Genomic DNA, 20,173 nt, shown 5'->3' with positions numbered 1-20,173 from the left:
ATTTATGTGGAGTAAATCAATTTTAATTGAAAAGGAGAAGATATTATTGAAGGGAAGTGAGAAAAGGAGAGGTAATGAATACGTGGCAATCTTGGTTGAGTCATTGATAAAGAGCTCCCTCCCCTCGTGCTTGTTTATCCTCTTATGACTTTTTTCTCTACACACGTGTCAACTCATTTAAGAGTCAACCTTGCCACGTGTTCCCTCTTTTTGTATCTCTAACTGCCTCCCCTTCTTTATTGGAATCATCGCTATATATCCACGTACTCAATTTAAAATTTAAATTTTAAAAATGACGTCACCTTTTAAATTCAAATGTATTTTTAAAAAAATTAATACAAACACAACAGCAAATTTGAGTATTTTGAATAAACTCTTTATAAAATTTATTATTTAAATTTCTACTCACTCTTAGGTAAATAAAATTATTGACCTATGCTCTTTGTTCGAATGAATAGTAAATATTTACTTACTCTTTATGAATAGTAAATAAAATTGATTATTTAATTACTCCACAGTTATTGACCTACACTCAAGTCCTAATTTTGCTTGTTTGGGTTGATTGAAAGGGATGTCAACCAATTGTGTGGGAGAGAATGTCACGGTCATGCATGTCCAACGCGTGTTGTCAATGGCTGCATGACAGATGTCCCAGTCTTGCTTGTCCACGACGTGTTGTCCATAGTTGCATGCCCGTTCCAAACCCCTTTTACATGCTTTCATCCTAGATAGGTCTTTACCATTACATATTGGGTCAGTATGAGGGTGTATCCGTTCACCAAAATCATGTCTACACTTGCAAGGCTAAAATACCCCCAAAATGTACTACAGGGGACATGATTAGCTGTCAACTTCTCCCTACCTGTCATATGCAGTAAGCATAACAGTTGTTGTTGCATTTTACTTACATTCCCATATAACACCAATTTCAATTTCTCAAATCTTGCTTTCAAAACTCTCCTTCTAACTGTGAGGGGAGTATTGAAAAATATTTTAAATAGAATCAGTTAGATTTTCTGTTGGGTTTAGAAATTGGTTAATAGTATATTTGATATATTTTATCTTATTTTCAGATTTGGTCGATAGAATATTTTATGGATTTAGTCGCTATGCTATTTAAAAGTTGTTAACATTAATGAATATTGAATTATCCCACTTTGACTTTAGATCTCACTGGGTCCCACTTATGTTTATATACTCTCAATCTCACTTCTATTTCTCATTCTTAACCGGGTATCATAACCTGGTTATCAGAGCAACATTTTTAATAATTTGAAAATAGAGCATTTTTTAAATAAAAGTAATCCAAACAACGAGAATCTTAATAAAATTTATTATTTAAATTTTCAAGATTCTAAACGACATAGAATCAAGGTATCATTGTTTTTTCGCCGTTTTTTGGTACGGTCGTGCTTGTTTTCAATTGATTTCTTCAAGTTTCCATGCTCTTTTCGACATTAGTATATTAAATTCCGTGTTTTTTTCTCGAATAATTTATTTTAAAGTATAAAAACAAAAAAAATACAGGAACAAAAATAGTATTTTAAAATAAGTGAGTGAGATGTTGACTTTAAATATAGGAAGATCCAAAGAGTTTATGTTGTATATGGGGAGAAAATGTGGGTTGACCAAATAATTGTAGGGAGAGGAGAAGAAGTAGGAGGAAATCAAATAAACTCAGGTTTGTAATCACTGTGTTGCCCAAGTAGGACCAAATCACAAAGAGAAAAACACTACAACCGCTCTTGGCCAAGTGATCACTGTCTTTCCTTGTATCTCTCCAACATGTGGCTTATCAATTTCTTTAACCTATCATAAATCAATAGCTACCTATGTTCGATCATCATACTCAACTTGCTATCGTTCTCTTTTCATTTGTGATACTCGTACGATAAGAACAAGAACAAGAACAAGATGAAGAAGATGCATCACATACCAACTAAAAGCAATCTCGTTGATTCAAGTCCTGAAACTGACCATAATGCCCCCCCTCTTTGCCCTAAGCCCCGCCGCCTCCGTCCCGCCATCCCTAGTTTCCTCGCCCCATTTCGATGCGCCCATCGCATTCATAGGTCATTCTCGATAAAATTTTATGTTCTGACTTTATATGTTGATATTCTTCAAGTGTATGTATGCCTTAATTTACTCTTGTCTTTCACCAGCCAATCTAGTAGTGATCCGAGAAGTGCAATCCTCAATATCATTGCGGGAAAGGTAAGGAAGTTGATTTCTCGATTTCTCGATTCCTCGATTCCCTGATTTGTGAATGAATTATGAGAAAACTACGAATGTTTGTGTTTGTAGGGTGTTGAAGGGAGAGATTGTTTGTGCTTGAATTGTTACCCGTCGTGTTATTCGGGATCTCCGCCGGGAAGAACAGGGAATCCGCTGGTTCAAGACGTGTATTTTCTTCATCAAGTGGAGATTCAATCGCCATTTTCGAGAACCTAAGCTCTCTTAGAAGTTCAGTTTGACCTCTGTTTCCCCACATGAACGAAAGAACAAAGACGCCATTGAAGAAGTGAACAGAGATATACTGGTTGTTGTTTTATGTAGCTTTGTTAGTGAGTTTACTTACTTGTACAATCTTGATTTTCTTCAATTGTGCATCTTCGTAATTGTAAATACAAACACAATACTTTTTGTTTCAAGATTTAAATTTTTTTATTTTATTTAGACGGCACAAATTTTGAATTCAAATTAATAATGTTAAAATTGACCGATTCAATTCTATGATAATAGATTTCATGCTTTTAATTTGATGGGACATGTAACCGCCCCGACATTCCCCTGCATCCCCTATGACATGGTCACCTTACTCACTCCTCACTTCTATAAAAGTGAACACTGTCCCCACAAACCACACACAGAGTTCTTCCAACATGTTTTGTCTTAGTTCAGTTCATGTAACTGAGTTATAAAAAAAAAAAAAAAATGCGCACTTTATTGGTATAAGTGGTGACTTTTAATTCTTTATTAGTCATTGTACCAGTTCATTTATGTACTCTTCATTTATTCGAGTGTTACAAATTTATTAAAAATTAAAAATTAATTCATAAAATTGTTAAGAATAGTCTTTAGCTATCCCGGAATAGAAATAGTTCACTGACATCGCAACATATCACTGTTTCCAAACACATGGGAAGCAGACGGAGGGTTGACCTGTTTGGTCAACAAAAAAAATCCGTTCCAAAAAGAAAAAAGGAAAAATAAAAATGAATTTGAAAAAGCGCGCTTCTAACTTCCTCAACTGTCGAATAAAAACAAAGTGGGTCCCATTTCCACCTGCCAATTCGTCCCCTCTCCCGATTTCACTTCCACGCCAAGAGAACGAGATCTCTCTTCTCTTGGAACCCTAATTTCTCTCTGTTTGTTCTTCAGTAATGCGTTTCTTATACTGTATCTTTCTCTTCTTTCTTCTGATTTGTGCTTTTCGGAGCTCTCATGGCCGCATCTTTAGCTTCAAGATGCACCACCGGTTCTCCGAACAGGTCAAGAAGTGGTCCGGTGTTTCTGGAAAGTTGTCTCTCCCTGATTCTTGGCCGGCTAAAGGAAGCATTGAGTATTACTCTCAACTGGCCTTACGTGATCGCTACTTCCGTGGCCGGAGGCTATCCGAATTTGATGGACCGCTGGCTTTCTCCGATGGGAATTCGAGTTTTCGGATTAGCTCGTTGGGATTGTACGGTAGCTTTTTTTTTTTTTTTTTTTTTCAATGATTTCTGTGATTGAGATTTTTCTCGTAACCTAGTTTGATGTTTTCTTTGTATATATATATTTTTTTTTTGAGATTTTTTGCAGTCTGCATTATACTACCGTACAATTAGGAACTCCAGGAATGAAGTTTATGGTGGCACTTGACACTGGAAGTGATCTGTTTTGGGTACCTTGTGACTGTAGTAGATGCGCGCCCACGGAGGGCTCTCCTTATGCTTCTGTATGCTTTTCGTTACTTTCTTTGGATTATTATGTTTTCTACGTTATTGATTCTTATTTTTCTTGCTTCTGAAATTTTTGCTAGTTTTCTTGGTGTAAAATTCATTGATTATTTTTAAGTTCAGATTCTTCAGAATGATCCCGAATTTTTAACTCATATTGCTGGTTTCTGATGTTTGCCTGTGAGAGTTCTAGCTTCTACTCAGATGAATAATCAAACCATACACCATTCAAACTCGTAACCTTCTTAGTTTCATTCTTTCCCTTTCTGTACCATCTCCATTGAAACGGTGGTTTAAGAAATTTATGACAAGTGGTGTACTAATAAATAAAAGAAAAAAAAAATGACAGTATACATCTCCTGTCAGTTACTGAATTCACTGATGGTTTCTGTATGTTCAGAATGAGATACCTAGCTTCGGAAGTTAACTCTTCATATTTTCAATTGTGCGATCATGCAGGATTTTGAGTTGAGTATATACAGCCCCAAAGAGTCGTCAACGAGCAAAACTGTTCCTTGCAACAACAGTTTATGTGCACAACGTGATCAATGCATAAAGGCCTTTGGCAATTGTCCATATATTGTCTCCTATGTATCAGCCGAAACATCAACTAGTGGTATATTGATAGAGGATGTTCTACACTTGAAAACAGAATATAAGCATTCTGAACCTATCCAGGCATACATCACATTTGGGTCAGTATATGCTAATGCTAAGCTTAACTTGATTAGGGACCTTATTACCGGGCAACTCTTTTATGCAAACTGTTCTTATCTGCTCATGTGGTTGCCCTGCCTTTATCCGTCTGTGCAGCTGTGGGCAGGTACAGAGTGGCTCATTTCTTGATGTTGCAGCTCCCAATGGCTTGTTTGGGCTCGGTATGGAGCAAATATCAGTTCCTAGCATATTGTCAAGAGAAGGTTTTATGGCAAATTCTTTCTCTATGTGCTTTAGCGACGATGGAGTTGGAAGGATCAATTTTGGAGATAAGGGTAATTCAGAGCAGGAAGAAACCCCATTTAACCTAAACCAATTACAGTAAGTGTAGTTTTGGAGTTGCCAAATATCAATATTTCATGGGTTCAACGTCATATTTCTCTATTCATCAAGTTAATGGTATTTCTATTTCAATTTCAGCCCAACCTATAATATCACAGTTACTCACATTCAAGTAGGCACTAATCTGATTGATGTGGATATAGCTGCTCTTTTTGACTCTGGAACATCTTTTACGTACTTCACTGATCCGATCTACTCCAAGCTTTCAGAAAGTGTGAGCACTTCAGTTCATAAATATTTGACATTTATCCATTATAATTGGATTAATTTTGTATTGTATGGAACTTATTTCCATTCTCTTTTAGTTTCATGAACAAACAAGAGATGAACGCCATCCCCCTAATCCAAGGATACCTTTTGAATATTGTTATTACATGAGGTCGTGTGCTGAACCTATATGTGTTTATTTTAATCTCAATTCTACATTTATGAACCTTTATTGTTGACCTCTTTATGAAGGCAGTCCAGATGCAAATGCTTCCCTGATGCCTAATCTTAGTTTAACCATGAAAGGTGGAAGTTCCTTTCCTGTCTTTGATCCGATTATTGTCATCTCCACTCAGGTAGTCTGCTGTTTATGTGGTGTTGTTTTTACTGTTTCCTTGAGCCTCAATATTTTCCTTCAAATTTGCAGAATGAACTCATTTATTGCCTGGCCGTGGTCAAGAGTGCTGAACTGGATATAATTGGACGTAAGTAGATTATGCTGCGATTGAGCATATTTGCATTAAAATGACTTTCATCTTGTTTCAATAGCAATGGTATTGAAAGCTGGGAAAATAATTACCGGAAATTATGGTGATTTGCTGTCAATCAGTCTATCCATTTTCCATCCAGCTCTTACCTTTCTGGCGACATAATTACTCATGCTTCAACTATTGATCTTTAAGCAGAGAACTTCATGACTGGCTACCGTATCGTATTTGACCGGGAAAAGCTTGTCTTAGGCTGGAGGAAGTTTGATTGTAAGTTATGCGCTTTTACCCACAAATGAATTATCATTCTTTTCAGTCACATTATTATAGTCAAAGAACTTTGGGCTTTTATTTCAGGTTACGACATTGAAGAACAAAATCTCTTTCCAACAAAACCAGATGTTACGACCGTTCCTCCTGCTGTTGCTGCTGGAGTAGGTAATCACTCTAGTCCAGGCTTGACAAGAGAGACGAAAATTAGTGCTCAAGTTTCAACTGAATCAGAATTCAATGGTTTCCATTCTTCTCTTTTGACTTGCTTCAGATTTTTCATTATATTGTTTTTTTTACTATAGACATTCAATGTTCACCGTTGCTGACCCATCTGGTAACCTCCATGTATGGACATCTGTGATGTCTTTATATCCTGGTGTTATCTTAAATTGATAGAGCCTCACTTTAAACTGTGGATTATAGTTCAAGCCACTCTACCAGAAATCAGTATTCCAAATTATGTAGATTTTGTTGATTGATTGATACACCATAAATAGATTGAGAGGTCGTCCAATGTCTTACCACTTTTATATCCCATTTATCCATATATTGCTGACTGCCGTTGAAATAATAGTGTTGAAGAGCTACTTCTTTGTTCAACCACTGCGCAATTTTCATTTCCGCCATTTATCTAAGTAGCAGGATTGCTTTTTTATTTTATTTTATAACAAGAAATGCAATTTCATTATTCTGTGAAACATGCAAAGCTTTGCATAAGGTCTCTAGTTGAGGCATATAGATTTAAGACAATGATTTAAACGAAGGTACAGAGACTATAATTTCCTGCAATTGATCAAAGTTTTCTTTTCTTGTTCAAAAGTCTTTTGTTCCTTTTTATCCATAACTTCCAAAACGCCGCAAACTATTTCAAAAGGCTTATGAGAAGCCATTCCCATTCCTACGTATAGGTATACCCTACAGAGAGTTGACTGTTAAAGATACTAACAATTTATTCCCCTGCAAGGAATAGATGATGTCGACCCACTTGAAAGTAATCGAAAAGCAGCACAAGTTAGGACTAAAAGAGGTATACAGGTTGCTTCTTTTCACCGTATCATCCAATGTTAATGTCTCCTAAGTAGAGAGCCCATAGGCACGCTATACATTGCTTAGGAATAGATGCCTTCCACAAGATCTTGCACCCTAGCTGGCTGGATGACTTGACACTGTGAGAGATGCAAACAAGGATTTGTTTTAGAAAATATAATTTTATTCAAGAGACCCAGTCCTCGCATTGAAGTTTAGAGTGAAGTTGTGAAGATCATGAATCATGGACCAACGCTACATCCAGTTTCAATCTGGAAGCTTTCTAGTGTATAACTGCAAACATTCTTAACTGAATAGCCCAGGAAAGTGAGTATCAAGTTTTTCAGATATTAAATCAAGAACAGTAAGAGCTGGGGGAAGCAAAAATGGGGGGAACCAGTATCCCTTTTCTGACAACATATCTACTCACTATGACTTGTTTTGTAAGTGGCTAGTAACTACTTGTAGACGGATTAGGCAGGCATCTACATATGCATCTATCAGGACATTGCTTAATGATAATTGATTGATCTGCTTTTGTTTGATCATAACCTGAAGTCTGAAAGACAGTAGTGAACAAATTTCATTCTCGGGTGCCTTGAAAGGAACTGATCGAGAGATCTGATGCAGCGAGCCTTGAAGGTTTTCGTGGTTGTCATGTCTAGAGGTATTATTATTGAAATGAGCTGTTGCATTAATTTTCTTTTCTCCATCTCTATTCTTCTTTCTAGTGCATATTCTATTGTCTTTAGAAGTTATATTATATCATTAAAGTTGAAATGATAATGCAAGCTTAACTTAGACTAATTCTTGCCCAGCTCATCTTAGAAGTCTGACTTTTATAGTTCATGTGAAGCCAATCATCTACATTGACAATTAGCACCAATAAATTATCCTAATAATTCTGTTGGACTTTTTCTCTTAGGTTTCAAATATCTTATTTTTTCTTGTCTGAAAGCCTCTATTTCCTTGGCATCTCGCACGTCTTTGAGTTCCACCAATAGAATATGCCTATATTTTCTTTCATTGGTAGGTGCTTCTTTCAAATCTATTATGCCTCCTTAAAAGAGAATTATAGGTTGTGGAGGTCAAACTATTAGATTTAACACCAAGTTGTGATGAGAGTTGAGGAAAAATTAAGCTGGATTTTAAACTTGTTTGATTGGTTCACTGCCTAAGATTATGTTCTTCTTCTTCTTCTTCTTCTTTTTTTTTTTTTTTTTTTTTTTTTTTTTTTTTTGTTAAATCCTCGGATTATACTTGAAACTCTTAGTTGAAGGACCTATTCGAAACTTTTTAAAGAGTAACCATGCTAACCAAATTTGAAGTTTCATGGACCTATTTCCAGAATTTGTCACACTCTCTCTCTATCTTCAAGCCTATCTGATGCAATATTTCTTCTCTATTTAAATTTGAAGGATAATTTAATTAATGTGCAACTTCCATTGCACTTGCCATTTTTTTTAGTTGACTTGGTTTTAGAATCTGAAGTTTTTGTAATAGAAATCCCATTGCATTTGCTTTGCATGGAAGACATTGATGATCCAATAGCGGCGGGTCGTCGGATTATAGCGTATGATTATGAAATCCATTCTTTTTTAAATTTAAAATTCAATAGCGTCTGAGTTTGTTATACCTTTCCCATTCTTCTTTCGCATATTTTTTTGCTTCCCCTTCACATTTTATGCTAAACTCTAAGCTTGTATTCTCCCCCTCAGTTTATCCATAGACCAATTCATAGCCCTTTAATCTTTACTTTGTGTGTCTCTGTCTTATATGTATGTATATATATATATATATATATATATATATATAGATATATATATGTATGTATAAAGATAGACTTATTATAAGTCAATCATATTTTGAATTGCCTATGATATTTATATCAAGATTCATTGTACGTTAAATTATAAATTTTATCCTATGGTATCCTATGGTTTGAAGAAAGTTAAATTTTAATCCTTTTATATTGATGGTTTGATAGAATCTTTAGAAATAAGATCATATGTTATTAGAATTTTATCAAATTATAGAGTAATTCTACATTACAGGGACCCATTTATAATTTTAATGATTATTATAATAGTTTGCTTCAAATGATGAGATAGGATTGGTTCAAACTTTACTCATCAATTCATTTTATTTCATAATATTGTAATGAAGCGTTGAAATTGGCTAAGGCCAAGATGAGGAAGCTTGGGTGGAAATTGCTGAATGTCCAACTACATGCCAAGTTGTAACTTGTAATTAGCATATTTTTAATTTTATTTTATATACTTAAAACAGCTTAGCTTAAATTATAAGCTTAGTTCCTCGTAATAGTTTTTATAGGGTTTTATTAAAATTTAGGGACTAATTATAAAATTTAAAATTATAAAAACTAAATTCTAATTTTTTTTCAAAATTATATAATATTTGCATTTTCTTATGTCAACGGTCTTCACCAACTGTTTTTGGACATCCCTTTTCCGTGCCACTCTTCGCTCCTAAACCCACCACTGTACTTTTTCTCTTTTGCAGTCATGTCCTTTTGTTCTCTGTATTTCCCTTTTAGACCTCAAAATGAATTCATAAGATATATTCTAAATTTATTTGTTTGTCCGATAATTGAATATTGAAATATTAATTGTAAAATGATAACAAGTTGGCACGCATTGTATTACTTTTGTATATATTATATTTCCAAACAATTTGTTATTACTTTTTTTAAAAACTATTAAATATAATTAAAATTAAACTATAAGTTCGTAGTGCAATTTATATTAAATAAAAAAATTTAAGACTATTTTTTAAAAAATTGGAAAATTACAAATTTAGTTATTTTATCCTTACACTTTAAAATGTATAACAAAATTTAACAAAACTTATAATTTAATTTTTGAAGCTAATTTTTCATAAAACTCGCTAATTAGTGTGAACTTCACATTTCAAAATAAGTCTTCAATAGTAAATGACTTATATTCTTGATAAAGATGTTAAGAGTTTAAAACTCATTCACGAATAACAATACTAATAATAATAATAATAATAAGCTTTAGATATTTGAAAATAAAATTATTTTAAATATATTTAAGTAATAATTAACATGTAGTTTTTTATTAAAATGAAAATTTGAAATGTCTTGTACCCATATTTATTGTATTAAAAAAATAAAATATTTAAATTAAAAACAAAGAAAGAAAAATTTCTAGCTCTTTTTTCTTATTTTGTAACACAATTATATTTACAACTCTATATTTAGGAAAGCTAGATTGATTAAATTATTATATTTTTCTTTAAAAGGTCAGAAATTAAAATTCTTTAAAAAAAATGTTGCTGAAAACAATTTTGGGCAGGTTTATGAATTATGAAACTTCCCGCCCACTTTTTTTATTTATGAATTCTTCAGGGACCATATCTGTAAATTCCAAAAATATATATTAATACATTAATAATATTTTTTATTTCCGGCATGAAGGGAAATGTTTTGACTTCTCTCAGCAGAGAGACCACAATTTCATCATCTTCTGAACTTCAACGCCTCTCCCTCTCTCTCTCTCTCTCTCTCTCTCTCATCCTGCTCATGTTCTTCATCCTTGAATCCGTCAAAGCTTCCTATCCCATTCGATTCTATTTAAACTCTTTTCAAATCCTTCCATGTCTTCATCACTTTCCCGGGAAATTTCTGGTTACTCTAATCGGCGTCCATGGCGTGGACTTTCAGTTCCGGCGTCCAAATGTTACTGGTTCTTTCTGTTTACCTACTCGCCTGCGGGCTCCGAAGCGGCGAGGCGGCTTCGTTTAAGTTCAATATTCACCATCGATTTTCGGAATCGATAAAGGGAATTCTCACATCTGAAGGCTTACCGGAGAAACACACCCCTGCCTATTATGCCACTATGGTCCATCGCGATAGGTTAGTTCGCGGCCGGCGACTTGCCTCCAGCAACGGCGATACGAAGCTGACGTTCGCCTATGGCAACGAGACGTTCTACATCGAAAATTTGGGATAGTAATGCTCCTTGCTTTCTCGCTTCATTTCCCTAATTGCTTCTCTCGATTTCGATTTTTGAGTGTTTGTGATTTTCTGTTGTTCTGACTTTAAACGTTATCGATTGCCTAATTGATCCGTTTTGTTTGTTTCTGATTGGGGCTTTTCAGTTTGTACTACGCCAATATATCTTTAGGATCGCCGTCGTTAGATTTCTTAGTGGCATTGGACACTGGAAGCGATTTGCTCTGGTTACCTTGTGAATGCCGTAGTTGTTTAACTTATTTGAACACAACAGATGGTGGGAAGGTATTTTCTCGTTCTGATTTACTTAGTTGATGCTCTGTTGATATCAATTGGTTGATTTATTTTTTGTTCATCTTTCAACAGTTTGCGTTGAATCATTATAGTCCAGATGATTCAACAACGAGCGCACCTGTTCCCTGCAGCAACTCTTTGTGCGAGCTTTCAAACCAGTGCACTTCGAACACAAATACTTGCCCTTACGAAATTAATTACCTGTCTGCCAATACCTCATCCACTGGCTACTTGGTACAGGACGTCTTGCATTTGGCCACTGATGATTTAAAACTCGACCCTGTCGAAGCCAAGATTACTTTTGGGTGAGTTATGCTGCATATCGTTCTGTTTCTAATCCTCTATACTATATTTTCCTAACGGTCACAATCCTTTACAATGGTATGTTATAATGTTGTCCATTTTGAGCATAAGCTTTCGTTGTTTTACTTTGCTTCCCCAAAAGACCTCGTACCAATAGAGATAGCGTTCCTTACTTATAAACCCACGAACAACTCCTTAATTAGCCAATGTGAGACTCCCAACCAACGATCCTCAACAATACTCCTCTGGAACAAAGTAGTACACCATAGAGCATTCCCTTAAGCCTATGTAGCACTCAAACAGGCTTCCCTTAATCGAGGCTTGATTCCTTTCTCTAGAGCCCTCGAACAAAATACACCTTTTGTTCGACGTTTGAGTCACTTTTGGCTAAATTTTTTATGTTTTTGTTAATATAAGAAAGTAGTCACGAACAAAATTAATAGTATGTATCCTTAGCCAAGAGATTAGAAGTTTAAATCTCCGCTATCTAGATGGTGCTGTTCTTCTGGGAATTTTAATGATCTTTGGGCAGTTTGTTATGGATTTCATAGTCAACATAATCATCTTAGAGAAAGCATCTGCAATTTGGTGTGTTGTTGGTTGAATGTGATTGTTCATGGCAGGTGCGGTACGGTTCAGACTGGTGTATTTCAAAGAGGTGCAGCTCCCAATGGTCTTATTGGGCTTGGCATGGACAGGATATCAGTTCCAAGCTTATTAGCAAACCAAGGGCTTAGCACAGATTCATTCTCCATGTGTTTCGGGATTGATGGTATTGGGAGAATCGATTTTGGAGACTCAGGCACCCCAGGCCAAAGAGAAACACCCTTCAATACCATGGCCAACTAGTAAGAACTCGTCATTTCTTCACCATATATTCAAAATCTGACCTTCATTTCTCTTGGGGACTCTGGTTTTTCCAACTGGCTTGTGTTGTTCATTCTTGCAGTCCATCCTACAATGTCACCGTCACTGAGATAATTGTGGGAGGAAAAGCCAACAACGTCGAATTCACCGCAATTTTCGACTCCGGTACCTCGTTTACCTACTTGAATGAACCAGCTTACTCCATTATTTCTAAGCAAGTAAGCTTATCTGCAGTTTCAACTCTTGGGAAGTGGCATATGATTGCATGGGATCTCTTGTATTTATACATAGCTATTGTGCAGATGAATGCAGGAATGAAACTAAAGCGCTTTACAACAGATCCCGATTTCCCATTTGAGTACTGCTATGAACTTCCGTAAGTAGCTAATAAGGAAGATATTGAAACCATTTAATTCTCTTTCAAAAGATTTTGGTATTCTGATTCATACTCGGTCTATATGCAGTGCTAACGACAAAGTTGAACGTCCGATACTGAATTTTACGATGATGGGTGGGGACGATTTTGTCCCCTTGGATCTGTTCATTGGTTTTCCTATTGATGTGAGTACTCTGAACAGTTATCCAATGAGTGCTTTGGATTTTCTGGCTCTCTCACTCGTTTATGCAATCTTTGAAGCTGATTTTGATCTGTTTTTTTTTTTTTTTTTTGTTATTTTTTTGGAATTCAGGATACTACACATGCAGTTTGTCTAACCCTTATCAAAAGCAACGATATTAATCTAATTGGACGTGAGATCCCCTGGCTCTGCATCTAATTTATATTGTCTTGTTCTAGTACTAGTGGTTTTTTAATTTTCAAGGTTGGAAGAATCGCTTATGATCCCATGAACTTTCTTTTTCTTGCAGAAAACTTCATGACTGGTTACCGTATTATCTTCGATCGTGAAAAGATGGTGTTGGGATGGAGTCCTTCAGACTGTGAGTATTTCTTGACCTGAAAATTTCCCTTCTTTTTTTTTTTTTTTTTTTTTTGCATTGTCAGTGAAGTTTGTTTCTTAAATCCAGGTTACGACAGTGACGCCGGCACTCCCTCCGGTGACACCCCTCCGGCGGACTCCCCTCCGGCCAAAGACTCCCCCCCGGCCGACGACTCTCCCCCGGCCGACGACTCTCCCCCAGCCGAGGACTCTCCCCCGGCCGAAGACTCTCCGCCGGCAGAAGACTCTCCCCCCACCGACGATTCTCCATCGCCACCTTCTGCCCCTGGAGGAAGCACCGGTTTGCCGAAAATTGGGGGTGATGCAACGCGGTTGAATCCATTGACCTCTGTGTTCGTCGCCGTTCTTGCAATTTTGGCTGTTGTTTGACTTTGATTATTATTCTCTGGGTTTCGTTCTGATTTGTTTGGTGTATTTTTATTTTTTCTTGAAGCCATAATTTAAGAAGGAAACAGTTTTACTGCTTCCACTTGTTTGTATTTTGTAAATCAGTGTTATTCAAAATTTATTACAAATTTGCAGGTCGGTAAAATTCTGAACTATCTACTAAAGTCCTGAATTGCAAGTATTTCAATTAATCACTCAATTTGAATTGATCTTAAATTGGATCTCAAGTGAAATGATACAATAATTATGAATTATGAATAGAAGAATTCAATCTTGAGAATGTGACATAATATAGCTAGTTAAGACAGAGACATTAGACATTAACAGACAGTGATGAAATTATAGGAAAAAAAAAACACAAAAATCTACCCAAAATTGTTAAATTAAACAAATTACATCATTGTTGCGTATAATATTCAATCCTCTGTGCCTTTCATTTTTCTTTGCTTCTTTTTACCTGACTTCTTGTTCATGGTTGGCTGTAATGGTTGTACTTCTTCCGTTGCTCGTGGACGCTTTTTTCCATCTTCCTTCGGCGTCTTACGACCACCAGATTGCAACTGAAGCTGCTGTGATTTCATTTTAATTGATTTAACTAATGACGAAAGCTCGTACTTCTTCGTTGAGGAATCTCCCTCAGTCTTAACAGGGACGTTGCTGTTCACCGTGTCGTCCCCGGATGCTGCAGGCTGTTTCGTGGAAGACTCCCCAAGCTGGCTTTTTGTTAACTGATATCCATCAACCTTTTGCTGCTTCAATGCCACTTGACGAACATAAGCAGCGCTCCTGCAAACAAGAGACTTATATCTCAGAATCATAAAAACTAAAATGAATACTAATGGCAAGTTCTGCAATGCCTTAAATGGTTAAGGCACATTCGCCTAATCAGCTCATATCGTTGCAAGAATTATATATTTGGAATTTGGTAATAAACGGTTGTTTAGAATCTGAAGTATTTCAATAATTCTCAGAAGTATTTATGATACCTTTTGAATTGAGGGTCTGTGGGATCCAAAGCATAGAGAGGTGAATTGAAGAGTGCTGAAAACCGTGGATCACTGTAATCGACCGTCGGTATTTTATCTTCGGCAATGTCTTCCTTCCCCTTTTTCTTCTTATGTTTCAAATTGTATCCTTTGATACCAGTGTCAACGCCGCCGTCGTCGTCAGCAAGAAGCAACTCGAGCTCTGCTCGGCTTGCTTCTGCTTCCCCATCTAGACCAACATGTTCCCTGTCTTTAATGTTTTTCGTTCGATCCTTCTTGCTTTGTTTAACTGGAGGCTCTTCAACGAAAAAGTCACCTGCTTCTTCACCAACCTCTCTATCAGTGTCGCTGCTGTCATCATCTGATGACCGTGCGGATTTACTTCTTGCGTTCACCCGTTTCTCGCGTCTTTTTCGAAGATGAGCCTCCCACAATGTCTCTGTTTTCTTATCCTTCTTTTCCAGGATTCGCTTGCTTATATCTTCTAAGCCGGTGTTGAAAGTCACCTCCATATCCTGACCACCATCCTGCTCACCATCTTCATCAGATTGAAGTAAGGCACGGTACTTATCTCCTTTCGTACGCTTTTTGTCTGTTTGGTCCTCCACTCCATCATCACCACTTTCATCCTCACTTTCACTTTCATCAGATGCCAGAAATTCCTTGAGTTCCATATCAGCCAGCTATAAGCAAAAAATATTGTCAGTAGAGGAGGCTAAACCTTGAGGAGAATACATAGGAAAAGAAATGCAATGATTATATCTAGACAGCCTTAGATACTACAACCAGCAAAAGGATTATATCGTTATCTCCACTCTTCTTGATATCAAAATCCATATTTCCACATCTCTCAGCAAAATTGATGAATGATGCTTATTATGCGTACCAAATCATACAGTCAATAAGAAATTCTAAATCAAAACCAATGTAAAAGAGAGGCTGACAGGTTTGGGGTTCAAAAAAATTAAGTCCTTTCCTATTCATTTAAAGTTTGTCTAATTTAAACCCCGAACTTCCATACCTCGCGTATCGCATGCATAACATAGACAAGTTTGATAAGAATTATGACATGTTACTTGAATATATCAACAACATGCAACAAAAACTAACAATACAGAAGATGATAATACATAGAGGCCACAAACCTAACTAATGAACCCCAAGATACCGTAAACTGTTGGCAAGCCAAAAAGTACAAAAAGCTCATATGATGCACGTAGAATTTGAGAAACTGGTATCGAATCATAGCATCATTGAGTACAAACCTGATCCGCATTGAATTTTCGTTTCAAGGCTGTTACTCTTTGGGGTTCATCCTCATCCCAAGAAAGATGAATTTTACTATGCTGCAGGGCTGGAGTATGGAAATTTAAAACTTCATAACTTGAAGGTGCCTGATATACAAACGGAATCCTGTTAGTCTCGTCCAATTACCTTTCCACACTGCATAATGAACACTATATATGGCATGCAATTACAAATGGAAAGAAAGGGTTTAAGCAAGAGAAAGTAACAAAAATCATAGAGTGAATACGAGACTTTATCTGTAACTTTCAAAAATTATAAGGAAAAATTGGTTAGTGAGAATGAACATCTTATAAGAAATAAGTGCGAGAGACCAGTTATGTGTTTTTTTTCTTTAGATAAGGTGTCAAACTTTCCTCGAAAAAAATACAAAAAAAAAAAAGACAAAAAGAAAAAAAAAAAGAAACAACCCCAAACAAAATGGAGGTAAACTAAAGCAAGAATGGATTTCAATCAAGCACAATGAAACCTAAAGAATAATTACATAAAGACTTCACAATCAATGCCTAAAGAGAGACATGAAACCGAACAAGAGCCTATACATCCTCCAAATATCTCTTGAGCCCTCAAGCCATGGACACTAATCTTCTCTATACTTCCTCAAACAGTGTGCCTTCTGTTACTTTGAAGCTCTCTTAACACTAGCTCCTGTCTCAACCATGGCCAATGGAGTCCAGCCTCAGAAGTCCAAGCCAAATTAAGAATGAATACATGGCTCCAACAACAATCATTTTGAATTCCATACTCACTGATGACTATTTTCATCTAAAATCTCGTCATCTTGGATTCATAATTCAATTTTTATTATTTTACAAAGGCAGAGAAGATTCAATTATGAAACGTTTTTTTCCCTTAAATCCATGGATGGAACTAAAAAGATTTTGCTATCCTTATCAAATCAAACTTACCTATAACTATAAGTTATTGAGTGATTAACTAAATTTTCAAATTATGTTTCGCACGTGTTAGAGAATCATTCTGGAGTATATGACATCTTTAATATTCTTATCTAAAAAGTAGCAACTTCAATATCATATTATAACATTCACTACAGCAAAATTACTTCCAATCAATGTCAAAGAGGATAGATACATCAAATGATTAATAAACAAACCTCTGTAGCAGTGTCCCTAGGAGGGTGTTTAAATTCCATCGAGTCTGGAATAAACCTCAAATCAAGCACATTTGAGGACCTTTCAAATTCCACTCCATCGCATGTTTTGTAAAGGTAATCAGCTGTCGCAATAGAATCACATTCCACCACAGCATAATAGTACCTGTACACAAATAGCATAAATTGCAATGATTAGAAAAAATACAGAGAGAGAGCCATTTTAGAGGATATAACAGATATTCCATACAATATGCATTTGATTCTACTAAGACCAGACTAAATTTGATGGTGAAATCAATAAATTCAAATGAACTGGTAATTTTTCAAAATGAATATGAAAAGCAGCATCAGAAAAAGAGACCTTAGCCTACTCATTTCATAAGCTCGCAATTTCTCATTATCAATCTCTTCGTCTTCGTCATCATCATCGTCATCGTCATTTTTCTCTTGTTCATCATCAAACAATCCAACTGGACCATGCAACTCTTCCTCTTTCATACGTTGAAGCCCAAACTCAGATGGGTAGACTGCCACAGACAATATTTGTCCACCTTTTGGAAGAAATGAACTTAGTACGACGAACAAATCAACAGCCTACATAACACGACATGATTTAACCAAGTCAAGTACAGATAATAAGGCAGATAAAATATCATCATCATAAGACTGCCAAAGTGTGTGCTGATCTGCAAATAAGTGAGAGAGAGACAGAATATTCATGCTTAAAAAAGTAATACGAACTCCTAATACATATCCAAGCATTGTAAATTGGGTCAAGGCTTATACTAGAAAACAGCTGTTACTTTTATCTACATAGACATGTGAGTATGTGGAAAAATTCCGAACATGAAATGACATTTCAGTGAAGGAAACAAGGCAAACACGAATCACAAAAGAACAGTTGGAAGATAATTGAAATGTCGTTGACTACAACATCAACATACAAATGACTAACAATAGCAAAAAAGCAGCAGAATGGACTATCTGTTTCTGCCAAACAATACAGACTTCACTGTTCATTTTGACCAATTACAAAATGAATTAAATCCATATAATCTATCCCCTGAATTACAATAACATTTTCATTCAGGGATAGCACCTTAAAGGACAGCCAAATCAAAATATTGTGCATATTCACTTCTTAAGGCTTGAACCTATCTTGTGCTCAGCTTTCCCATCCATTGGGTGATTTTTTTTAGTACAGCATTAAGGCTTGAACCTAAATTGTTTTAAGTACATAAAAAAAAAGTTTAAAAAAAAAAAAGGCATAAAGAGAAGATATTCAAGATAGGGTTGTAATTAAGAACAAAATTCTGAGTCACAATTTACACTTGGTTAATACGAATTATTGACGAAATAAACATTGCCCAAGATATCTATTGGCTCAACATACCTTCACGTGCCTCCAGTCCAAGTTAACAACTGCAAGCCTGTGAGTTTCCTTGTCGATTTCTGGAATATTCTCCACCTGACAATACAGGAATCCATGATGATTTCAAACATTGCTACCAATTTTACACAATTAAAACCGAACGACAGACAATGAGTGGCAACAATACAATAATTATGTATTGACAAAACATTTGTGTGCATCGGATAGCTGTGAAAAATCCAAATAAAATCCAAGTAACGAGTTCATCATCTGGTTATAAACCTAGACCCTACCCCGATTCCAAAAAATAAAATTAAAGTGAGTGGCAACAACAAAAATGATCAACCGAAAACATTTGTGTGCTCTCGCTGAGTGAAAAATCCGAGTTCATATGTAATCTGCTGATAAACTTAGACCCTACCCCAACCCAAAAAAAAAAAAAAAAAAAAAAAAAAAAAAAAATTAAAACAACGTAACGAAGCTGCAAAATGATTTTCTATTTTCTCTTCAAGATCAGTTCTTCGCTTAAAAGATGAGTTCGATGAACATTTGACAAAATACAAAATACAAGTATAAACAAATATCTACAACTTTTAAAATATTCAAAACGTACCGGCAATTCAGATGTTTCATCGTCGTAAATCTCATCCAGATCACTTTGGTCCGTATCAGTTGTGTAGTAGTCGGATTCTATCTCTCCATCATCCTCGGACTCTGAATCCTCCAACTCTAATATCTGATTCTTTTCCTCAACCTCAACATCACTCTCTACACTTCCACTGTCAACCTTCTCCTCCTTTACTACATCTTCAACCTTTTCCTCCGTTTCTACGTCCTCCTCACTGTCATTCTTTTCACTTTTTTCTTCAATTCTATAATAGTGACGTAAGGGATTCTCCGATTTACCCTTCTTTGGCTTACCTCTCTTATCCAATTGAGCCGAAGAGGAACCAAACCTCTTGTCAACGAACATCCGGTCAAACCGCGAATCAATCGCAACTTTTGCTTTATGCTTAGGGACATTCTGAAAGCGAGGATCAAAATGCACGGACGAGAACCGAGGATCAGTGATAATTTTCTTATTGTCTGAGGCTGAAGACTGAAGATTTCTCTCCTCTTTACTTTTGTTACCCTTGTTCTTTTTCTTAGAGTTACTCAAACTTTTGGAACCCATGACAACGGCCGGCCACTCGCCTCTGCGTATAGTCCTGGCGGGAAACGACTACCACTGCGGCGGGAAACGACTACCACTACGTACAGTCCGGGAGGGGGACGACGACCACTCGCTGCGAACAGTCCGGGCGGAGGAACGACGGCGACTAGTGTATCGTCCGGGCGGAGAAGGCGGTGGAACGCTGCGCGATGGAACTAGGGCTTAAGGCGTCTAGGGGTTATATATGTACCTGATGTTTGAACGCGGGATAGTGTAACCCTGAGATGGATAATCATTAGATATTTACCGAAGCATCATTTCGGATCAATAGCCGGGTTGAATCCGGAATGCTACAAGCCCATAACCGACCCTGGCCCTTCATTCAAGCATATTTAAAAAATGAATATTTTTATTCTCTTTTAATTCAAAAATTTTTAAGAAATAT

General features: G+C 36.2%; 4 protein-coding genes across 4 annotated transcripts; 3 read left to right on the top strand and 1 right to left on the bottom strand.

The window, feature by feature from the left end:
- Positions 1 to 1,774: 1,774 nt before the first annotated feature.
- LOC111781694 (uncharacterized) lies at positions 1,775 to 2,633 on the top strand. The gene is made up of 3 exons (XM_023662381.2): positions 1,775 to 2,072; positions 2,163 to 2,214; positions 2,305 to 2,633. The coding sequence occupies exons 1-3, from the start codon at positions 1,915 to 1,917 to the stop codon at positions 2,449 to 2,451; spliced, it is 357 nt and encodes a 118-aa protein (XP_023518149.2). The 5' UTR covers positions 1,775 to 1,914; the 3' UTR covers positions 2,452 to 2,633.
- A 659-nt stretch (positions 2,634 to 3,292) lies between these two features.
- On the top strand, positions 3,293 to 6,489 carry LOC111781089 (aspartyl protease family protein 1). The gene is made up of 10 exons (XM_023661513.2): positions 3,293 to 3,682; positions 3,802 to 3,937; positions 4,398 to 4,633; positions 4,752 to 4,976; positions 5,076 to 5,211; positions 5,303 to 5,376; positions 5,461 to 5,560; positions 5,632 to 5,689; positions 5,891 to 5,962; positions 6,050 to 6,489. The coding sequence occupies exons 1-10, from the start codon at positions 3,384 to 3,386 to the stop codon at positions 6,265 to 6,267; spliced, it is 1,554 nt and encodes a 517-aa protein (XP_023517281.2). The 5' UTR covers positions 3,293 to 3,383; the 3' UTR covers positions 6,268 to 6,489.
- A 3,980-nt stretch (positions 6,490 to 10,469) lies between these two features.
- On the top strand, positions 10,470 to 13,928 carry LOC111781788 (aspartyl protease family protein 1). The gene is made up of 10 exons (XM_023662486.2): positions 10,470 to 10,985; positions 11,135 to 11,273; positions 11,355 to 11,587; positions 12,209 to 12,433; positions 12,535 to 12,670; positions 12,755 to 12,828; positions 12,917 to 13,013; positions 13,142 to 13,202; positions 13,320 to 13,391; positions 13,479 to 13,928. The coding sequence occupies exons 1-10, from the start codon at positions 10,681 to 10,683 to the stop codon at positions 13,778 to 13,780; spliced, it is 1,644 nt and encodes a 547-aa protein (XP_023518254.2). The 5' UTR covers positions 10,470 to 10,680; the 3' UTR covers positions 13,781 to 13,928.
- A 103-nt stretch (positions 13,929 to 14,031) lies between these two features.
- On the bottom strand, positions 14,032 to 19,998 carry LOC111781555 (pre-rRNA-processing ESF1-like protein). Its single transcript, XM_023662220.2, has 7 exons — positions 19,189 to 19,998; positions 18,597 to 18,671; positions 17,565 to 17,797; positions 17,204 to 17,366; positions 16,050 to 16,178; positions 14,785 to 15,467; positions 14,032 to 14,584 (listed from the first exon to the last, which is right to left on the bottom strand). The coding sequence occupies exons 1-7, from the start codon at positions 19,747 to 19,749 to the stop codon at positions 14,215 to 14,217; spliced, it is 2,214 nt and encodes a 737-aa protein (XP_023517988.2). The 5' UTR covers positions 19,750 to 19,998; the 3' UTR covers positions 14,032 to 14,214.
- Positions 19,999 to 20,173: the final 175 nt, after the last annotated feature.

This window comes from Cucurbita pepo, chromosome 19 (genome assembly GCF_057944985.1).
Source record: "Cucurbita pepo subsp. pepo isolate OVF chromosome 19, ASM5794498v1, whole genome shotgun sequence".
Taxonomy (NCBI): domain Eukaryota; kingdom Viridiplantae; phylum Streptophyta; class Magnoliopsida; order Cucurbitales; family Cucurbitaceae; genus Cucurbita; species Cucurbita pepo.
The sequence above is the reverse complement of the archived record's forward strand: the minus strand, read 5'-3'. Positions and strand labels throughout refer to the sequence as shown.